Source organism: Emydura macquarii, unplaced genomic scaffold (assembly GCF_026122565.2).
Source record: "Emydura macquarii macquarii isolate MOO-44397 ecotype Brisbane River unplaced genomic scaffold, CSIRO-AGI_Emac_v2 contig_3470, whole genome shotgun sequence".
Taxonomy (NCBI): domain Eukaryota; kingdom Metazoa; phylum Chordata; order Testudines; family Chelidae; genus Emydura; species Emydura macquarii.
Window position 1 is genome coordinate 5,669,751 of NW_027133607.1, and position 19,630 is coordinate 5,689,380.

The 19,630-nt window shown below is 49.7% G+C and overlaps 1 protein-coding gene across 1 annotated transcript in view; it reads right to left on the minus strand.

Annotated features, from left to right (window-relative positions):
• PLXNA4 (plexin A4) overlaps positions 1-19,630 on the minus strand; it is a 583,803-nt gene that overhangs the window by 72,673 nt on the left and 491,500 nt on the right. Inside the window, exons 16-19 of the mRNA XM_067534998.1 lie at positions 17,750-17,917; positions 7,770-7,863; positions 2,523-2,762; positions 1,254-1,400 (exon numbers count right to left, since the gene is read on the minus strand). Of these exons, the coding sequence (XP_067391099.1) occupies positions 1,254-1,400; positions 2,523-2,762; positions 7,770-7,863; positions 17,750-17,917 (649 nt within the window). The remainder of the gene's footprint in view (positions 1-1,253; positions 1,401-2,522; positions 2,763-7,769; positions 7,864-17,749; positions 17,918-19,630) is intronic.

Consider the following 19,630-nt stretch of genomic DNA (forward strand, 5'->3'; position numbering starts at 1 on the left):
GAGCATTGCCAGCAGATCGAGGGAAGTGATTATTCCCCTCTATTAAACATTGGTGAGGCTGCGTTTGGAGTACTGTGTCCAGTTTTGGGGCCCCCACTACAAAAAGGATGTGGACAAGTTGGAGAGAGTGCAGCGGAGGGCAACAAAAATGTTTAGGGGGCTGGAGCACAGGACTTATGAGGAGAGGCTGAGGGAACTGGGCTTGTTTAGTCTGCAAAAGAGAAGAATGAGGGGGGATTTGATAGCAGCCTTTAACTACCTGAAAGGGGGTTCCAGGGAGGATGGAGCTAGACTGTTCTCAGTGGTAGCAGATGGCAGAACAAGGAGCAATGGTCTCAAGTTGCAATAGGGGAGGTCTAGGTTGGACATTAGGAAAAAGTTTTTCCCTAGGAGGGTGGTGAAGCACTGGAATGGGTTATCTAGGGAGGTGGTGGAATCTCCATCTTGAGAGGTTTTTAAGCTGCGGCTTGACAAAGCCCTGGCTCGGATAATTTAGCTGAGGTTACTCCTGCTTTGAGCAGGGGGTTGGACTAGATGACCTCCTGAGGTCCCTTCCAACTCTAATATTCTATGATTTTAAGTATGGAGAAGAAGGGAAAGGAGAAGAGGAGGGTAAAGGAATGGGACCGAGGGAGGAGGAGGCCACAATTTCACAACTACGTTCATTTTTCATTGGTCCCAGCTAGGACTAATAGTAAATATAATACTAAATTATGCAAGCAGCAATGTAATTTTCTGGCACCAAAGTCCAAAGATCCATTCACACTGCTCTGCACTTTCATTCTTTTCCTAGATGGCAAATTTTCCATACTGACTATTGCTGCAGCCAGTGCTAAGCCTAACAGAGTACTCTCACCTCACAGCAGCGTTTGGTGGCATGAAGGCATCATGCCACATATATGTAGCCATGTTGCACAAGTACTCATACAGCTGGTACCATGCAAAGCAAAGAAGTGGGCTTCTACCGAAAAGACTCCCTATAACAGGGAATGCCAGCAGTGGAAGCTATTCAGGGCTCTGTGCTTCTAAGAAGTCCCTCATGATCTGCAAGGGTCTCCAAGTTTGTTTATGTTAACACTCCCACCCATCTCTAAAGGACTATGGCACTGAGTTCGGGAGGGCTCATCAAGTTCCTAGTGACTACGGTATCAGGAGATCCGAATTCCAAAGGGATCCCAGAATTCTCAGTGGTTCCCATTCCCTGTGGTTGAAGCCCCCCATATTCAAAAGGTTTCTCATTAAACACTGCTTACCATCACTTTGTGCCGTCCAGTGAGGTTTGGGGACTCGCACAGCAGCTGCACATCCGACACGGTCACCACGCACGGCTTCTCTCCTATCAGCACTGTGTAATTCAGCTTGGCGTTTCCTCCAGTCACTGGTGGGATCAGGTTCTTCCCCTGGACCAAGAGGAGCAAACCCACAAACATCTCAGCAGGGTGTAACCTGCCGTTGGCTTGCCTCTGCGATGTGAGTGCCGTGACTAGACGTGCCCTCCTTGGCCCATCATTTACAGCTTTCCCAATGAGAGTATATCCTGAGACACCCCTGGGAGATGGGTAGAGATTAGGACAGGCACCCCCACATCTGTGTCTCTGGAATTACAAGCATACATTTCCAAAAATAGGTGTCTACTCTGTGCCTGCACAAGCAGCTAACTGGACCCATAAAACACCATTACACGTGCCAAAGGGTTGCCTGTTTTGAATGTACAAGTGTGTCTTTTGTCTACACAATTACCTGTTTGCACACACATCACATACAGGGGCCAATGTTGGAAACTGTGGGCCATCAAGTGCTCTCGCTTGCTGTCTGGCTCACAGGATGTCTCAGATCACAAAGGGGCTGTTCTTGGATTTGCACAAATGGCGAGAGGGCAAGCTTTATAATTCCAAACCCGTCACACCTGGCTGTCATCATAACCATATTGTCAAGTAGCGCAGCACAAACAGAGACATGGGGCCAGATTCTCAGCTGGTGTAAATCGCTGTAGCTCCGGGAAAGTCAACACAGAACTACAGTGAGTTACACCAGCTGAGGAGCTACTCCATGTCTTTACATTAGGGTGAAATGACAAGTGAAATGGTTAGTTGTCTGAAGCCCTGTCCCCAATTGTTAGGTGTTATGGAACACCACAAATGTTCTTTCTCCGTGCTTCCCTTTTCAATGCAGTTTCTGCCGCTGCTAAATCTAATTTGCATACAAGGCTTCCACAGCACAAGGCAATATCTGCTGTGGTTTGGGGTAAAATTAAGAATGCTGTGCTGCGATTGGTGGGATGCTGGCAGGAGCTGTACTGTGATTGGTGGGATGCTGGTGGAGTCTCTGTTTTGATTGGAGGGACATTTGCAGGCACTCTGTTAGGACTGGTGGGACGTTATGATTGGTGGGGGGTCTGCTAGCACTGACGAGATACTGGCCAGCGCTCCGGTGGGACTGACAGAGCTGTGCTATGATTGGCAAGATGTGTCTCTGGAGGGCATCATCATTCTCTGATCCTGCACCCTAACCCACCTCCTCACCTTTAGTATGATGGGAGTTCCTGGCTTCAGTTCCAGGATCCCCGAGGGGTTGAAAGCCTCAAACACTGGGTTTGGGTAGTAGGTGAAGTTGGTTTTGTTGAGGATCAGCAGGGACTGAACGTTATCCAGGATGAAGCCAAACTCTTCGGGGCGCTCGGTTAGATCGGACTGGTGATTTGGGTCCACAGCCAGTGCTGGAGCCTGGCAGGTCATCTCCGTGGCGTTCTGTACCTCACAGAGCTAGAAGGCACGAGCCAACGTAGAGTTCATCAGAGCAGCCTCAGGCCCAACAGACACTTTATAGGAGAATGAATCCCCTCCAATAAAACAATATCCCACCCACCGTGGAGGAGAGGAACGTAGGTACTGGGCTGCCGTGAGAGACAGGCTGGAGCTCCACAGTCACTCCATTACAACACTGAGCACTTTGAGAACACACTTAGTGGGGCGATGGCTGGAAGGGACCTTTGCTCCTACCAGGGAGTCCTCAGTTGCTCTGGCTCAAGGCTGAGGCATACTGGGGGGAGGGGGCGCCAGTGTGAGGGCAGCTTGCATCTGTTCCATGGGGGATTTGGATTCCAAGGATCCCATGTCAACACTTTTCCCCATAATGGAAAGCTCTGCCTTTTATTGCAGGCCAGTCCAACCCAGCTCCAGATCACCCTGTCCTTGGCAGTTGTCCAAAACCTGCACCTGGAGCAGGATCTCAATTTTATCAGCAGCCACAATCTCTATAATGAGCTGGTCGACTGAACCTGCCTTTGCCAGAGGACTGAGCTGCCTTTGCTCTAGAGGATGACCTGGTGTTTAAGGCACTGCACTAGGACTCAGGAGATCTGGGCATTCAGAATAGGCACTCTTATTTCAGAACAAGAGTGTCCACACCTGGTGTTAATCCGGAATAGTTATTCTGGAATAACTCTCCATGTAAACAAGCCCTCAGTCTCTCTGTGTTTCAGATCCCCATCTGTAAAATGAGTGTAATATTACATCGTCTGTCTTGTCTATTTGGACTGTTAGCTCTTTAGAGCAGGGACTGTCTCGCTAAGTGTATGTGCGGCACCCAGAAAAGGAGTCCTGATCTCAGCTGAGGCCTCTCAAAGTTACTTTTAATACAAATAATAATCATGAGCCCAACCCTGGCTATATGATTTTCCTTTTCAAATGCCCCTTTCACTGTTCGCTATGAACCCCCTTGCTCAAAGAGCATTCACCAGTACATCTACCTTAACACAGGGGCCGGAAAGAATTTTGCCCAGATCAGTTCGGATTAGAAAAGTGAATTGGATCAAATGAAATGCAGCCGATGCTGCAATCTAAATGAGCCTAACTGGGACAGCTCTGCTTTAGCACTGAAAGGCCCAAGCTCAGCCCATGCATGGGGAAAGGTGGGGGGCAGGCTATGACTGGGTACCAAGAGCTCTCACCACTGAGTCAACCAACATTAAATCCCATTCCAGGGTTTATCTTCCCATGACGGCTGTTCAGTCTACACAGGACCTGATTCTGATCTAAGCCTGGTGTAACTCCAGCGGCAATCTGCTGGTTTTACACCGGAGTAAGTGAAATTAGAAAATGGCCTGCTGGCGGCATGAGGGCACTTATAGCTAGTCAGTAGGCAGCCTGGCCTCATGTTGTTACCTGCTCCCTGTCAGGCGGCTGAAGAGTGCTTGCTGAAATGGATTAAACATCACAGGCAGTTAGTTCTGAATGCTGGAGAATCAACCTGCCAAGTGATACTTGGTAACTGCAACAGGATAGAAAAATACCCAGTGTGACTCAGGACTGCCCCAGAGGTTATCAAGTGGTGGGAGGTCATGGGAGATGGACTCAGGCTCCAATCCCACTCCATTTCTCAGCTCCAGCCAAGACTGTGCCTTACATATCCATTGTATGGGTCAAATGCTAGGGGGCTCTAGGCACCCCGAATACTCATTGAGACAATAGAGCTGCAGGGCGCAGCATCTCTCTGGGTATGGCCCTACCTCTATAGCTAGAAGCCATTATATGTCACAGCTGGGATAAAGGGAGGCAGCACGGCAAAAGGGAAGGAGTGTTGTCTAGTGGTTAAGGCCGGGAATGGGAAATCACGACTCCTGAGTCCTATTCCTGGCTCTACCAGGAATTCACTGGGGTAACATGAATTAATGTTTGCAAGGTGCTTTGAGTTGACTGCCGAGGAAGGAGTACCGCAGCAAGGTATCTGCGTGTTCTAGTGGATCACAAGGTAAAGAGGAGACAATAATGTAGCACTAATGCAAAAAAAGCAAACATCGTTCTGGTATGTATTAGCAGCCAATTTGTAAGCAAGACATGAGAAGTAATTCTTCCGCTCTAGTCTGCACTAATACAGCCTCAACTGGAGTACTGTGGCCAGTTCTGGGTGCCACATTTCCAGAAAGATATGGACAAATTGGAGAAAGTCCAGAGGAAAGCAACAAAAATGATCAAAGGTCTAGAAAACATGACCAATGAGGAAAGATTGAAAAAAAATGTGTTTGTTCAGTCTGGAGAAGAGAAGACTGATGGGGGACAGGATAAGAGTTTTCAAGTACATAACAGGCTGTTACAAGGAGAAGACAGAAAAATTGTTCTTGTTAACCTCTGAGGATAGCACAGGCAGCAATGGGCTTAAATTGCAGCAAGGGCGGTGTAGGTTGGACATTAGGAAGAACTTCCTAACTGTCAGGGAGTTAAGCACTGGAATAAAATGCCTATAGAGGTGTGGAATCTCCTTCATCGGAGGTTTTAAGAACAGGTTAGACAAACACGTGGCAGGGATGGGCTAGTTATCGTGTAGTCCTGCCTTGAGTGCAAGGGACTGAACTAGAAGGTCCCTTCCAGTCCTACACTTCTACGATTCTATGAGATCCTTGGATGGAAAAGCCCTAGAGAAGAGAAGAGGATTTGTTCTTACTACCAGCTCCGGACCCTATGAGACACTCCCACACTCTCACTCAGCCAGGCCCCATGGCCTTACATACTTGTTGCCAGCAGGCAGCTAGCACTGAGTGAGGCCTCAGAGTCCAGCTGCCTGTTTGCACGGCGGCTGAGGTCTGGCATACCCGGTTTCACAGACAGAAGAAGCAGGGAGCAGCTGTGTTGCCCTTCTGCTGAGATGAAGAGTGACAGTCATGGGACGGCGTGAGAAACGAAATGTCCCACACATCCGCCCTCACAATGGCAGCTGTCCCCAGGCTTCTGGAGCCACCCCGTGTGTTCCCAGACAGCAAGTTACAGAGAGAGGCTGCCCGCCCAGGGGAGTGGCTGGACACGGCTTACCAGGACCACAGACTCCAGCGTGGGGATGACCTGGCCCTGACACTTGCTGGCCAAAGGCCTGACCTTGCTGGATGCTGAGCAGAGCCTGAGAAGGGCTGACTAGCTGATGGCTTTCTGCCGCTGGTGGGATCAGGCCCAGACTCTGAGCGAGGGTAGGGCGATACACAGGCCTGCCTCAAGCCACCAACCAATGCTTTCCCCTGAGAGAGTCCCGCTGAAACCTAGCGTGGAACTTCTCATCTGCTGCTGTGTGGATCCTCTCCCTTGATGGCTGGTGGGGAGGAGGTGCTAAACCCAGACCGCAGCTTCCCTGGCACCTGTTCTCTGCTTCCACCACAGCGCAGAAGAGGCAGCTAAGCAATAAGCTGGGTCCATCAAGACAGGGATTGTTTTTCTATTACCCACTAGCCCCTGCAAAATGCCACCGAATCCTTTAGCCTCTGAAGGGCTGTTTGCTTAGCAGAAGGGACTGGTGCAGAAATTACCCGGAAAGCTCCAAGGTCCCTTCCAATAACACGTGCCTTCAAGAAACCACGAGTCAGCATCCTCCCTTCCCACCCAAAACCTTCCACCTCGCCAGTATCATAGGCCAAGGCACTCTCGATTAGGCTCGATGCCAGTTTACAGAGTGTTCATGTTGAGCTAAATCTGGAGTGACAGAGCTCAGGCCAGCCTCAGCCGTTGGAAGAGATTAGCCTGTGTGTGTTCCCCATTGCAGGGTGAGAAGACTGACAGGGGCAGGGTTTGATCAGGGCTTGTTGCTGAGAGGAGGCAGAGATGGAGGGAGCCAGGGGGCAGGGAAGGAGAAAAGAGCGTGCTGCTCTTAAAACCACATCTAATCCAGAGAAAACCACCCAACCGGCTATTGGAACGTCAAGCGAAAAATAAAAAATAAAACCTGGAGACATCCCTGGGTGAGTCTGGAGCAAAATTAAAAGGAGGCAAACTAGAAAGGGTCATTGTAACAGGGTAGGAGGTTAGCATCAGCTGCTTCCCCATCTTCCTGGTGCCTCCTGCCTGACCTTGCTGTACACACAGATGGCTTATTAGGGAAAGTCTCTGCTGCAGGGGACACCAGCTCACTCTGGCTCAGGCTTTTCTCATAGACTTTGGCATTGATTCCTTTTTATTACCAGGCACCGCTCCGCAGGATTTGCTCACCTTTACCTTTGCATGCACATGCACACACACACGCGCACACACACACACACACTTTCAAAGACACTGAGCACTTCTAGTTTCCATGGAATCCCTGGGGCTTGTGGGTACCTGGCACTTCTGTAAATCAGGCCATACGATCCTGATTATCAGAGATGTTGAGCACTCACGACGTCAGCTGTAAAGTGTTCGTGGCTTCTGAAAACCAGATGCTATTGAACAAATTCTCCTCTCACTGACTGGTGTAACCCCACTGCCAGTGGAGCTGCTCCCAATTTATACCAGGACACATGACAGCAGAACCAGGTCGTTAAATCCTGGTGGGTCTCATTCTGGCTGCAGAGGGCAGGCTATGCTGCTCCTGAATTGGTCAGAGGGGGAGTAGGGTGTTGCTGGAGTGACAGCGGGGGGTTCCCAGTCCCTTCTGCCCCAGTGTGCTGTACTAACCGTCCGCCCTCTGGCATGGCAACTCGATGGCCCAAATCATGAATATCGAATGCAGTGTGGGGGGCTTGTGTGCAAAAGGCAGCTGGTGACAATTCCTAGATGAGGAGTGTCCAGATAGCAAAAACTATCGCTGCCACTGTCTCAGCAGAGAGCAGGCACTGACCGGATCGCGGAGCCTCAGCTCCCCTCTCACCCCCGCAGGGTGGATCTGAGGCACACTGGCCAGGCCAGCTTGCTCATGTTGCTGACACGCTGCCTGTTTCGTGGATAAACGGGAGACGTCAATCTCCAGAGCTGTCCCTCAGCCCCTTTCACCGGTGGCAGCACTGACATGTTCCCCTTCCCAGCAGCAATACTCACATTGACGTGTTCCTTCCCACCGTGCTTTGCCCGGATCTGAGGGTTCTGGATGAGGTCCAGGTGAGTTCCCCATACTGCTATGGGGGTGTTTCCACTACGGAACAGAAAGAAGGAACAACGTGAATTGCCTGTTATTGAGACCCAGAGCTGAATGTAATAGTGATGGGTGAGCTACAAACCCCTCGGACAGACAGACAGAGATGCACCCATCAGCCAGACAGAGAGGGGCTTCCACACCCCTGGTCTGAGAGGTGACGCCCCATCTATCAGGTCCAAACATTCACATGAGCATTTTTGCTGCCCCATCCCATTGCAAACCCCCATCTGATTTGCTGCGACTCCCATGTCTTCCCCACCCAGCTGAGGACCTGTGGCTTGGGTTATTTCATGCGTTTTAGCTGCATCTCTCCAGGGGGAATCTTGTTCTGTTGTTTCTGTGCCAGGGGAACAAGACAGGGGGGCGCAAAGTGCTTTGAACACAGAGGACCTGCCCTCTGGTGCTCCCCTTCTCAGACCTGTCAGCAGCTTTACATTCACTTACTAAACATTTAGAGTCTGAATGAGTTTATTGTACCCTCACGGACACAGTTCTCTCCGGAGATCAGTTACTCAGGTTGGGAAACCTAAGGGTATCTCTACAGAGCAGCTGGGCAGTGAATTCCCAGTGCAGAGAGACATACCTGCCCAAGCTGTGCTCCAACTGGTGTCTGCAAATTGCAGTGTGGTTATGATGACACAGGCAGTGGCTTGGGCTAGCCTCCCCGGGATAAACCCGCTGGAAGCCCGGGGTACAGATTCAGGCCAGCCACCACCCATGCTACCATGGCCACAGTGCTGTTTCTAAGCGCTGGCTGGAGTGGAGCTAGAGTGTGTATGTCCACAGAGCTGGGCATTACACCTCCCAGCTCCTGTGCAGAGTCAAACGTTCCCTGAGAGACAGGCTCCAGCCACAACATTCAGTGTGAATCCCTGGCTTTGGGTCATCCCATTGGAGAGATGGGGCAAGCTGCAACATGTGGATTTGGAGCTAGGTTTGGATCTCAAACCTAGTGGAAGGGTGCGTCCACACTGCAGTCCAAGACATGACTGCAGCTTGGGTAGACAAACCCCTGGCTAGCTTTACCTGTGTGTCAGGCGCTGTTCGCCCCACACCAGCTCTGAAAGGGCTCAGGAAGCTGAGGAAAGGGCCTGTTAGTATGATAGGCTCCACATAAGGAGATGAGGCTGGTGAAGCAAGCCCTGATTGGAAGATGAAGCTCAGCTGAGTGTGTGTGGCTGGGCTAGTATAAAGCTAGGAAGCTGGCAGCAGAAAGGGGAGCAGTGAGCAGTCTGCAGCCCTCCGGTGTCCATTAGAAGGGGGAGGTGTGAACCCAGGGAAAGCCCTGGCCCTGGGGGAAGGGCATACTCAGAAGAGAGCAGCGTGGAGAAGGGAGTCTGTGGGAGGCGGAATAGGAAGCAGCCCAGAGAGATAGCAGCAAGGTTGGGGACTGACTAGACCTTGGCTGTATGCTTTAGGGTCCCTGGGCTGGAACCAGGAGCAGTGGGTGGGTCTGGTTCCCCTACCAGTCATGGATGGAGTGGAATTGCCTGAACCTCAGATCCAGTGAGACTCCATACCCCGGAAGGGGAAATTACACAGCGACCTAGCCAGAGGGCTGAGTAGCTCCCAGCACGAGAGAGGGGCTGCAGAGTGAGAGAGAGGACAACGGGATGAGAGCCAGCAAGGGGAGGTGTGGGACCTGAGAGCTAATCCTCAGAACAGCCAGGAGGAGGCGCCATCTGCAGTGAATACCCAGTAACACTGCTCGCATGGCTACAAATAATGTTGCAGCAGTGGCACAGACTCTAGCAATGCGAGTAGATCCCTAAGACCCCAATGTGCTTGTATATAGCCAACGCCACTGCACCGACACTGCTCTTATTAGCCATGCTAGCACGGGTATAGCGAGCGTGTGTATGCCTCCCGAACTACAATCACAGCTCCGATTACGATGCAGATGTACCCAAAACTCAGGGGTGCCGCTGCCCCGATCCCATCTATAGTGAAGCTGAAGAAGTTTTTTCAGGTGGAATTTGGTGCTTCTGGTCCCAACCAAAGCTCAGAAGCACAGAGATTTAGAGAGAAAAAAAAACCAGCACAGAAACTTTTTCAAGTCAGGCTCAGGGTTGGGCTGGGCTTGAGCTCTGGCTGGAGGGGAGGGGTTGTTATTTTCAGACATCCGGCTCACCGATCCCTGTTTGAGACTCTGCTCAGCCAGCCAGAGGCCGCTCGATGACACTGCAATCTCATCCTAACATTCAGGTTTGCTCTCCTGAGGCACAAAGGTGGGCTGGGGTCTGGGCGGGGAGTAGAGTGTTATCTGAGAGGCCAGAGCTACAAGCTGTCCGGTCTCATGCAGCCAGACTGGGCGAGCGAGAAATCTAATCAATTGGCTTCACTGCCTTTTCCGGGGAGCTGAGGATCCCCTGGGTCCATGAAGGGCTGACGTTAGTTTCAGCAACCTTCCAGTGCAGCTCCCCTTCCCCTTTGTAGCCATCCACACTGTGATCTGTGACTTGAAGCTCAGTCCATAGTAACGGAGATGGGGGGAGGGGGATGGAGATACAGAAATGAAAATCCTCTCATTTTATTTACATGGCAGTGGGAAAGGGAAATCCAGGATCCTGTTCCTGCCTCCAGGTAAATCTTTGTTCATGTGCAAGGTAAAGCATCAGCATTAAAACACGATTGGACAAGCGCCAGAGACTATACTGTAGGAACGGCCCCGCAAGTCCCAAAAGTTCTTTCCCATCTCCAACCTTCATTATCTTATCATCCTTATTCATCTTCATTTTTAATGTAGGGATGTGGCTAAGGGACACATGAATACAAATAAACAGGGGGTCACCAGCTTTCCTGCAGTGAATGTGGTGCAATCCCCTATTTATCTCACTGCTCTGCCCTGGGGAACTCTGTCACGTTCTTCAGAGCAGGGTTTCTCAGACTGGAAGCATCTTGGGGCAGGGACCATCTTTTTGTTCCATGTTTGTACAGCGCCACAGGGTCACGGTGCAAGAAGATCTGTGGGTTGCTTGTTCCTATTTTTCACCCCCTTTAAAATCGCTGTCACTCTTTTCTCTCCACGCGACATGGAGCAGTGGGGGCAACAACCTCTTGAGAGCAATTAGACAGTGCAAGACCTGTGAGCGGTGGCTCCTTGCTCCCCCCCAGTCTCACACACAGGAGTCTTAGACACCATTGTTTCCACTCAGCCAACCTGAATTGCAGTGGCATAGGGAGCAGAGGACTCTGAGCTTTCTAACTCTGTTGGGTCTCCCTTATGGCAGGCCCTAGCACCATTCCAGCCACAGCCACAAAACTGGCTCCCATCAGAATCTTCTGACAGTCATTTAAGGCTTCTGAATGCTGGAAACCGGCCCTGCCTACACTACCTGGTCCCCAGTCTTGAAATACAGAGCAAGAACTAAAGCAGCAACCGTCATCCTTCCCGCTGATAACTGCTCTGGATGGAATTCATGCTGAGTGATGCAAATCCCTGCTTCACAGGGGCCGGGCAGCATTCCCAATCCTCAGCACAGCAAGAGGCCAAAGTCCTGGGAATCAATCCGCATAGGCTGGGGATAATTTTTCCCATCACTTGTCCATGGCCAGCTGAGGCTTCACATTTGTTTCTCTGACACAAAAACATGGTTATCCCAATTTCTGAACTGTGGCCTCTTCATTTCCACCGGTAAATTAAATTCTACTTAAGGGCTGTTTCATTGTTTTATGTGTTTGTTTTATCCTCCCTGTTTATCCATGTATAGACCATGAACTCTTTGGGGCAGGAAGTGTCTCTTCCCAGGTGTGTAGAGGTCCTGGATCTCAGTGGTGGCCCTCAGCATTCTAGCTCTCTAGATGTTACGGCAAGACAATTCACAGACACATTTGTTGCTGTAAGCAGTTCCCACCGTTGCAGCTGTGACTGTCTAAGGGCACCTCTCTGAATTCTACTTGCTCTGTGCCACGGTGAATCATTTTCATTCTCTTGGTCTCCTACGTTTGGTTTTGTGGATCCAATTAAAGTTGCTTGCCTCTGAGGCATCAGCCAGGGCTTGATAATACGTTGTGCCTTGTTTAGGATTTAAATAGCAAAATCTGCAGCAGTCTCTAGACTAACTGTTTTGGTGGTCTGCAGGAACAGGGGCAGGGTTGTGGCTGGTGTGGGACATGGCGAGTGCCTTGCCTAACCTTGACCTGCAGACTATTTAGAAATTCCACATTCAGTGCTGCCCCATCTAAATCCAGACCAGTCACTTGGGACTAGATCTCTTCCACTGTGATCCCCACACAGCTCCTGATGCTTATCACCAGGTGGTAATATCAGCTGTGCTAGATTCCAGGTCTACTGCTGAGTGCCTGCAAAAAGAGTACACATCCTGCCCGACTCTGATATAGACAGGATCTTGTTCAGCTACAGACATACCAGCACATCCATCAGCAAACACAGTAATAACAGTTACTTTCCGGCTGAATTCCTCACCCTCTTCTCTAAGGGCCTCTGCAATTACTTCTCTAAGGTCTGTCATGCTGGTGAGTGACCGTGGTTAAGACTGCTGTTGGCCTGCAGGTTGCAGAGTACCTGGAATCATGCTTTATCGACTGTGGAAGCAGTGTTAAGTGAGGTGGTCAAGTTTTGGATTTTCTCATGTTGCATTCTACAGAGCAATCAGGAGCCTTTTGTGGATACACATACACATTTACCGCTTCCACATGAGCGTTCTAGTGCTCTCTGTGTAGGGAATCGGTTTAAAGATCTTGCACTCACTTACAAGAAGACTCCCCATATCAGAAATCTCCTTGTTCATGCTCTCTTCAAATCATACATCATGCTCCATCTTTCTGACTTTAACCCCATGGAGAGTTAAGTTTTCCATGAATTCTGGAAAGTGCATTTTCCTGTACACTTCTCTTATTCCTTAGCATGCTCTCCTGGGCGATATGCCTTCTGTTTATTTGACCCAGGGCCTTTATTTTTAATCTCTGCTAATTCAGACTGGTGGGGATTTTTTTTTTCCCCAGCAGACTGGTTAGTGGACATCCAGAGCCATCAAATACCTATCTTTTAAAATCAACCAAGTCTCTCTGTATGCTCATGTATTTAAAATAGTTAGTAAGGCCAGGATTAGTTTGCAAATTAAAGTTGCAAGACCTGACAGCAGCTGCTAAGTTTGCAACTGTCTGTAGCAAAGTATCAGAGGGAGGGTCTTTTTCCTCTGAAAATCAAAGCTAGTTGGGTTTGGCAGCAGCAGATGTAAGCTTAGTGCAAAGCCCACTCTGGCTTGGATGGCAAATTAAACGGTTGGTTGCCATCATGATAAAAATAATAGCCTTTGACCTACCTGCCTGGAGCTGAAATGGCCTGCCCTAAATTCTGCCCACCCCAGGCACCCCCCTCGCGCCCTCCCCCCATCTGATCAGAGCACGAACAGGCCCCAGCCTCAGGCATGCACAGCAGCACACTTCTCCCTGGTTCCACTTTTTGCCAGGGCTTTACTTCCGTGGCTGATATCAACCAGGTCTATCTCCCTCCCCTCTGATGGTTGTGGTCCTTCCTTCCACCCCTTCCTCTCTGTCTTGCTGACATCTTCACTCCACCCTCCCCATCTTCCCTTCCTTGTCCCCAGGCTTTGGGGCAGCAGGATTTTCCCCAGCCAGAATCCCTGAACACCTCAGTCGGCAGCAGCTCAGAGCACAGTCATCCTAAGCCATGGGAGGGTGAATGGTGTTTCTGGTTTTAGAAGTGATGGGGATGCCAGTAGCTCTGTAAGGATTTCCCCAGCACCCCTGGCCTGGCCCGCCACAGCGAGAGCTCTCTGCCTGCCATTCGATTGCCATGTCAATCTCTCTCTTCCATTACTGCGCGTGCTGAGGAATGGAAGCTAAGACACACGGGGATGCTGAGGAGGTGACACTGGTCTGCTTCTACAGCTCCTCACCGCCCAGCTCTCCCTACCCCACCTCTCACTCAGGGCTTGGCCTGGGACATCTTGCCCATGGGAGATGGGGGCACTGCGGATAGCTTGGGGTTCAGATACAGCTGGTAGCTGGGATTTTTCTGAAGTGGACCCCTGACCGTACGGGAGGCTCTGGGATGTGGTCTTTACTCTTCAGAGCCAACTGATGCGAAGTGTAACTCAAATCAACCCCAGGCTGTTTTAATGTGGCCTTGTACAATTCTATTCACCCACTCACCCGGGGGGAGTCATTTATTTTTTCTGGATGTGTAAGTAAAATAGGATCAGTTTCTTTCTATTATTGCCATGGAAAATGGCAGGTGAGTGGAATTTGTGCCTGGCCTGGTACATTTTCAAGATGACTGTGCAATGCTGGTGTAACGACACTCATTCAGTCCTCTTAGCCCAGAAGTCAGGGACAAGTTGGAGGAAGACCACTGGAGCTGCTGTGATGAAGCATACTATAAAATAAATCTCTCTCATCTGGCATCCTGGCCTCTAGCAATGGCCAATACCTGCTGTATGGAAGGTGACCCTTCCCCTCCCAGTAATGAAAAACTATGTTAGAGGCAGGAAGGAAAATTCTTCCCTGACCTTGGCAGTTGATCAACTTATGGCCCCAAGCATGGGTTTGATTACACCGGTCTTGATTTAGCTGGAAGAGCTGCACATGTAAGCACTGCTATACAATGATCCAGCTCTTTCTGATAGCCCTGGTTTGCTGCTTGCCTCCATGATCTCCTGTAGCAGAGAGTTCCATAAGTTAGCTTCACACGATAGAGAGAGATGCTGCCCCTACTGTGCTAATGTCGGATGCTTTAACCTATCTCCCTCCACCATTTGCCAAGACTTTGACCTGAAGAAGAGGCCCAGGAGAGGAATCGAATGCAGGACTGAGGCATGCCGGATGCTTTGTATTCGACTGTGACACTTGTTGGCATTGTGCCTGACTCAATGTCCAACTGAGAAGTGGATGGTCATGCCTAGTGGTTGGAACAGCAGTGGTCAGGCTGGGGACCAGAGTCAGGGGCTAGAGCAGGAATCAAGAACAGGGTTGGGAAAAGGTTGGAGCAGGAGCAGGTGCAGCGTGTAAGAACCTCCAAGCGGTGAGGGATATTGCTGGCGAGGTAGCGACGTTGAGCAGTCTGGAGTGGCTCCTAGCCACTTAAAACAGCAAGATGCAGAGGCACTAACGGGACCGTGAGAAATGCTGACTCCCCTGTGTCCATGCTACACAGCTGCCCTCTGTTCCTGCCCTGAGCCTCCACACAGCTCAGCCAATGCATCTCTGCTTCATCTGCAATATCTCCAGTTGTCACCAACCCGTAAGCTGTGACCGCCAATCAGCTTGGACGGTACGATGGTGAGTCTACGGGGACCAGGATCAGCCCCACCAAACTCAATCTAGGTCAGCTCTAAGTCACCACATCCAATCAGCACAGGCTGGAAGCAACCAACAACTGGACTCTTGCTTGGGGATGTATGTGAATTGAAGTAGGGGACTCAGTCCAGGCCCTGGTGGACAGAGTGTGCCGCAGTCACAAAATACAGAGCTGGAACCCCGCTTGACACCCTCAGCAGTAATTGCCAGGGCGAGATGGGCCAAGAGCTGACGCTGTTCCTGGCTCTTCATTAAGTGAAGAGAGCCACATCCCATTTCACATCACAACTCGACTCGTGCTAACTGGCCATCTTGCTGGCAGCTTCCGCAGCAAAACCAAGGAGTAAACAGGCCCTGGAGAGCAAAGTCCTCTTTCACTTGTGGCCATGGCACCAACAATGCGCAGGAAGTTGCCTGCGCTGTAACTTGCATGTGGATAATGGAGGGATTCACTGCCCAGCGTTGTCAATCCAGTGCCTTTCACCAGCACTAAACTCGCTTTCAGTAAGGAAGAGAGTAAAGCTCTCTCTCATTTCAGTGATAACCTGAACTCTGTGACTAACAACCCCCCCAAAATGGAACATCCAAACCCTAAAGCCCAACGTGGAAAGATTCAATCCGGCGAAATCGGTCAGTTCTCCCATCATAAGAAAAGTCATTAATTGATTTGTGAAAACATCTTCTGGACAGGAGCTGAACCAGGCTATTTACGAGACGCGGCTTAGTCCTCAGACACTCCAATCACTCCAGGATGACAGCGGAGCTGAGAGCTGTGATGGATGGATGAGAGGAGACTCATATTTCTTATTTCGTATCTTTTAAAGGAAATACTAGCGCATTTAATGACCAATTTCTCTCTTCACTGGATCATCTTGCAGGGCTTGTGACAGTATTTGTCTAAGGCTTTGCTTCCTTCCACACTCAGGACCAAATTCTCCTCTCAGCTTCTCTTCTTAGCGTAACCCCTCTGGAGCAAATGGGGTTGCGTCAGTGGAACTAAGGGGAGAATCGGGGCTTGGCACAGGTCAGAGCCATTAGAATGTGAACTTTGCTGGACAGGGGCCATGTCTTTCTTTGTATCTGTGCATCACAATGGGGTTTTGGGCCCGACTGGGGCTGCTGCGTGCTAAGACAGAACAAATACTGAACAGTACAGACAGGGTATGGAGCAAGTCAAGACTGAGGGAAAGGTGCGGTCTGTACCTCTCAGGCCTGGAGGAAATTAGCGAGGGTTCCAGTGGCTGAGAGGTTTGGTTGGGATGAAGATTCAGTAATAGAGATGCCTCTCCAAGTTATCTGAACCTCTTGGGTGTGCAGACATGGGCTGGAGATCTAACGAGAGAACCAGCCCAGCTCTGAATAGCCTTCCCGTGGTATTCCAGCTCTTGTGATTTGGAAAGCAACTGGAGCAAGTGCAGGGAAGCAGTGGAAATTAAAGGGCTTGTTTATATGATGGAGTAATACGCACTAGGAGGGTGTGATTTGTACAGTGCACTAATGTGTTCGGCATTAATTGGTCTGTGTAGACACAGCTAGTGTGCCCTGAAGATTCCCTAATGTGATTTAATGTAGCACTGTTCCAAACTGTTCCAAAGCGCTATGGTTAAGCACACAAGGGAACCATTAGTACTCACCGGCGGGTCTGAATGGATCAATTAATGTGCAGCACACTGGTGTGCGTTAGAAATCACACCCCTGTAGAGCGCATTACCCTACTGTGTAGACAAGCCCCAAAAGGAAGTAATGTGGTCCAAACTTGCTTGAACCTCATTCAGAAAGGTGCAGTTCGAGTACTGGAGCGTTTTTATTTTATCTGAATGGGTTCAACCATCTCTGGAGGGGATCATAAAATTCTCCAATGAGATCCTCTGGGGGATACATCAGCATGGACCTAGCCAGCCCCAGGGGCAAGTGGAAGAGACTACAACAGAAGAGAATCAGTCCTTTCCCTCTACTGTTCATGGGGAAAAAACATGGATTTTTTTGACATTCAGGTGACGGATTCAGTACTGGGGCAAAGATCTGTAACCTCAGCCATGAGACCACCTCGTAATTAAAACAATTAGCACATTCTTCCCAAGACATGCATGAGGCAAATGCTCATGTGTGGATTTTGCTACACTGAGCAAGGAAATTGTGCCCTGCTAGAGGATTTGCAGAAGGCTTGTTAGATGCAAGCACTAAACAAAGTCCTCTTGCAGTTTCTGGAAAGGACGCAGCTACCATCTGAAGTCTCCATCAAACTCCCCCTAGTCAATGGAAGATCTTCCATATGCATGGCATATGCGCGCACACACACACAACACACAAAGTGCTTTGGGTACCAGCCAGCCGAAGAGCACTATATAAAATGTAAGGCATTGCCGTTAGGGCTTACTCCTGTGAGGGGTTGAGTAGTCTCGGCTCCCATTGGGTTCTTGGGCCCTGATTCAGCAAAGCATGTGCTTAGGCCCCACTGCAGTCAGTGTCATGTTACATAAATCCCGCTGAAACCGGGGCCTTAATCAGCAAGAGCAGCCCACACCCCTGGATTCAGCTGTGCAAAAGATAACAAACAGGAGCCAGGGACAGAGGAAATGATGGGTGCTGACTGTATTAGTACCTGACAATACTCCACTCTGGCTCAATCCTCAGGATGGTGGGATCCTCCATGTATTCAAACTGCAACTCTTGATGTATCTTGGCCTTGTCCACCCTCACGGACACCTTCACCTTCTCAAAGCCATCGTCTGAGGCTGTGGTGTTGCAGACAATGTGCTTCGTGGACCTCCTATGAGCAGAATGAAGCAAAAATCAACCAGGAGTTAAACAGTGTGAGCAGGACAATGTCAGCGTTAAAGGGCTCTGCCACCAACCCTGCCATCCAGTGCACACTCCGTGCTTCGTAACCAGCACATCTCTAACCTGTGGAACTCGCTGCTGTGGACTTTGAGTGAATGGAATAACATGTGTCTGAATACAGACTGGCATCTACAGTCAGACTAGTTAGGACAAAATGGAAAGGCCTCTCAGTGCCCAGGGCATAAACAGAACCCTAGCTGGGGTCCAAGAGACATTTCCGTTCAGCGACAGCTCTGCATGATTAAGAGCTTGATGGGTGTTTGATTTCTTCCTTCAAAGCATCAGCAGTGACCACTGTCATAAGAAAGGCCATGGATAAGGGCCGAATGTCATCAGAAGGGTCAGCTTTCTCATCCGTAATATGGGATAACACCACCCATTTTGGAGCGGGATCATTGGGCTGGGTTAACCGATGTTCATGGTGCATGTTAGGATCTTTGAACGGAAGGTGCCAGTGCATCAAGAAGTATTTTATCATCATTAGAGAGGAGCTGGAATCAAAGCCCCAGTTTGTGGCAAGGTTCAAATCCAGATTCAGCTCTGAATTTTGCAGCTGACCTCTTCCTCTATAATAGGTTGAACAAACACCCAAGTTCCTAATGCCTTTGATTTTTAGGGATCAGGGATCTGTGACTCAGTCTCATCTCTAATTACAATCACAGAAGGATCAAAATGAGCTCATCGTTACACTGCATGCTCTCACCTCTGCTCCCTTTTATAGCCTCCAGCCTCCCCCCAGCTGGCCTCACACACAGCGTCTTAGGGTTTGGCCTGTCTGGTAACAACTGGCTGCCAATTACTACATTAGTGTTGATTGTGGTGATGGTGGTTTTTGTGTTGTAGATGCCACTAAGAACTGGACTTAGACTCCTTTTCATGAACACCCAGTAGAGGATATTGACTTTCGGACACTACTATCCTGGAGTGGAAGTGAATTGCTGACTTAGAGCTGAAACGTTCTGTGTCCTAGTCTCTACCCGAGTCATCCATTTCACCGTCTTGTTAGATTAGGTTTAGAAGGAGAGAGATGTTTTACTACTTAGAATCAATATTTTTTTGTCTTGTAAGGTGGGGATGTGGGATGAATCTTTTGCACTGTACTCCCAGACTGACTAGCAAAGCATGGGTCCTGTGGAGAACTGTAATGAAATTTAAAAAGGGACCATACCTCAAATACTAGTCAACACAGTTAAATGAATCCTGTTTTCCCACCCAGGGACATGCACGATATGGTTCCTCTAATGGACTCCAGGAGGTAGGTCTCTATCCGCAGAACAGAACTGACACACCATGAGAGGGGCATATGTGTATATAAGAGAGAAACTATCGTGGGCAAAGCTATTGTGATTTAGAACTGCTTCGCACTTCTATTAATACAATCCTCGGGGTGTTTAGGGGAGGTCTAGCCAGTCTTTGGTTTCAAACTCCCTCCCTTTTGAGCTACACCCTTCATGGTTAGTTTTACTTTTAATATAAACTGTGCCTGAATTTTCTTGGTACTTGTAGATGCAGACGGGCTGACAGCATTGCCCTGGCTAGCAGGCAGGGTCACTCCCCTTCCCCTAGTAGCTGCCAGTGCACCTCCGTCCTGACCAGCAACACTCCCTGGCATTCCAGTCTAAGACTCCAAACACCTCAGCCA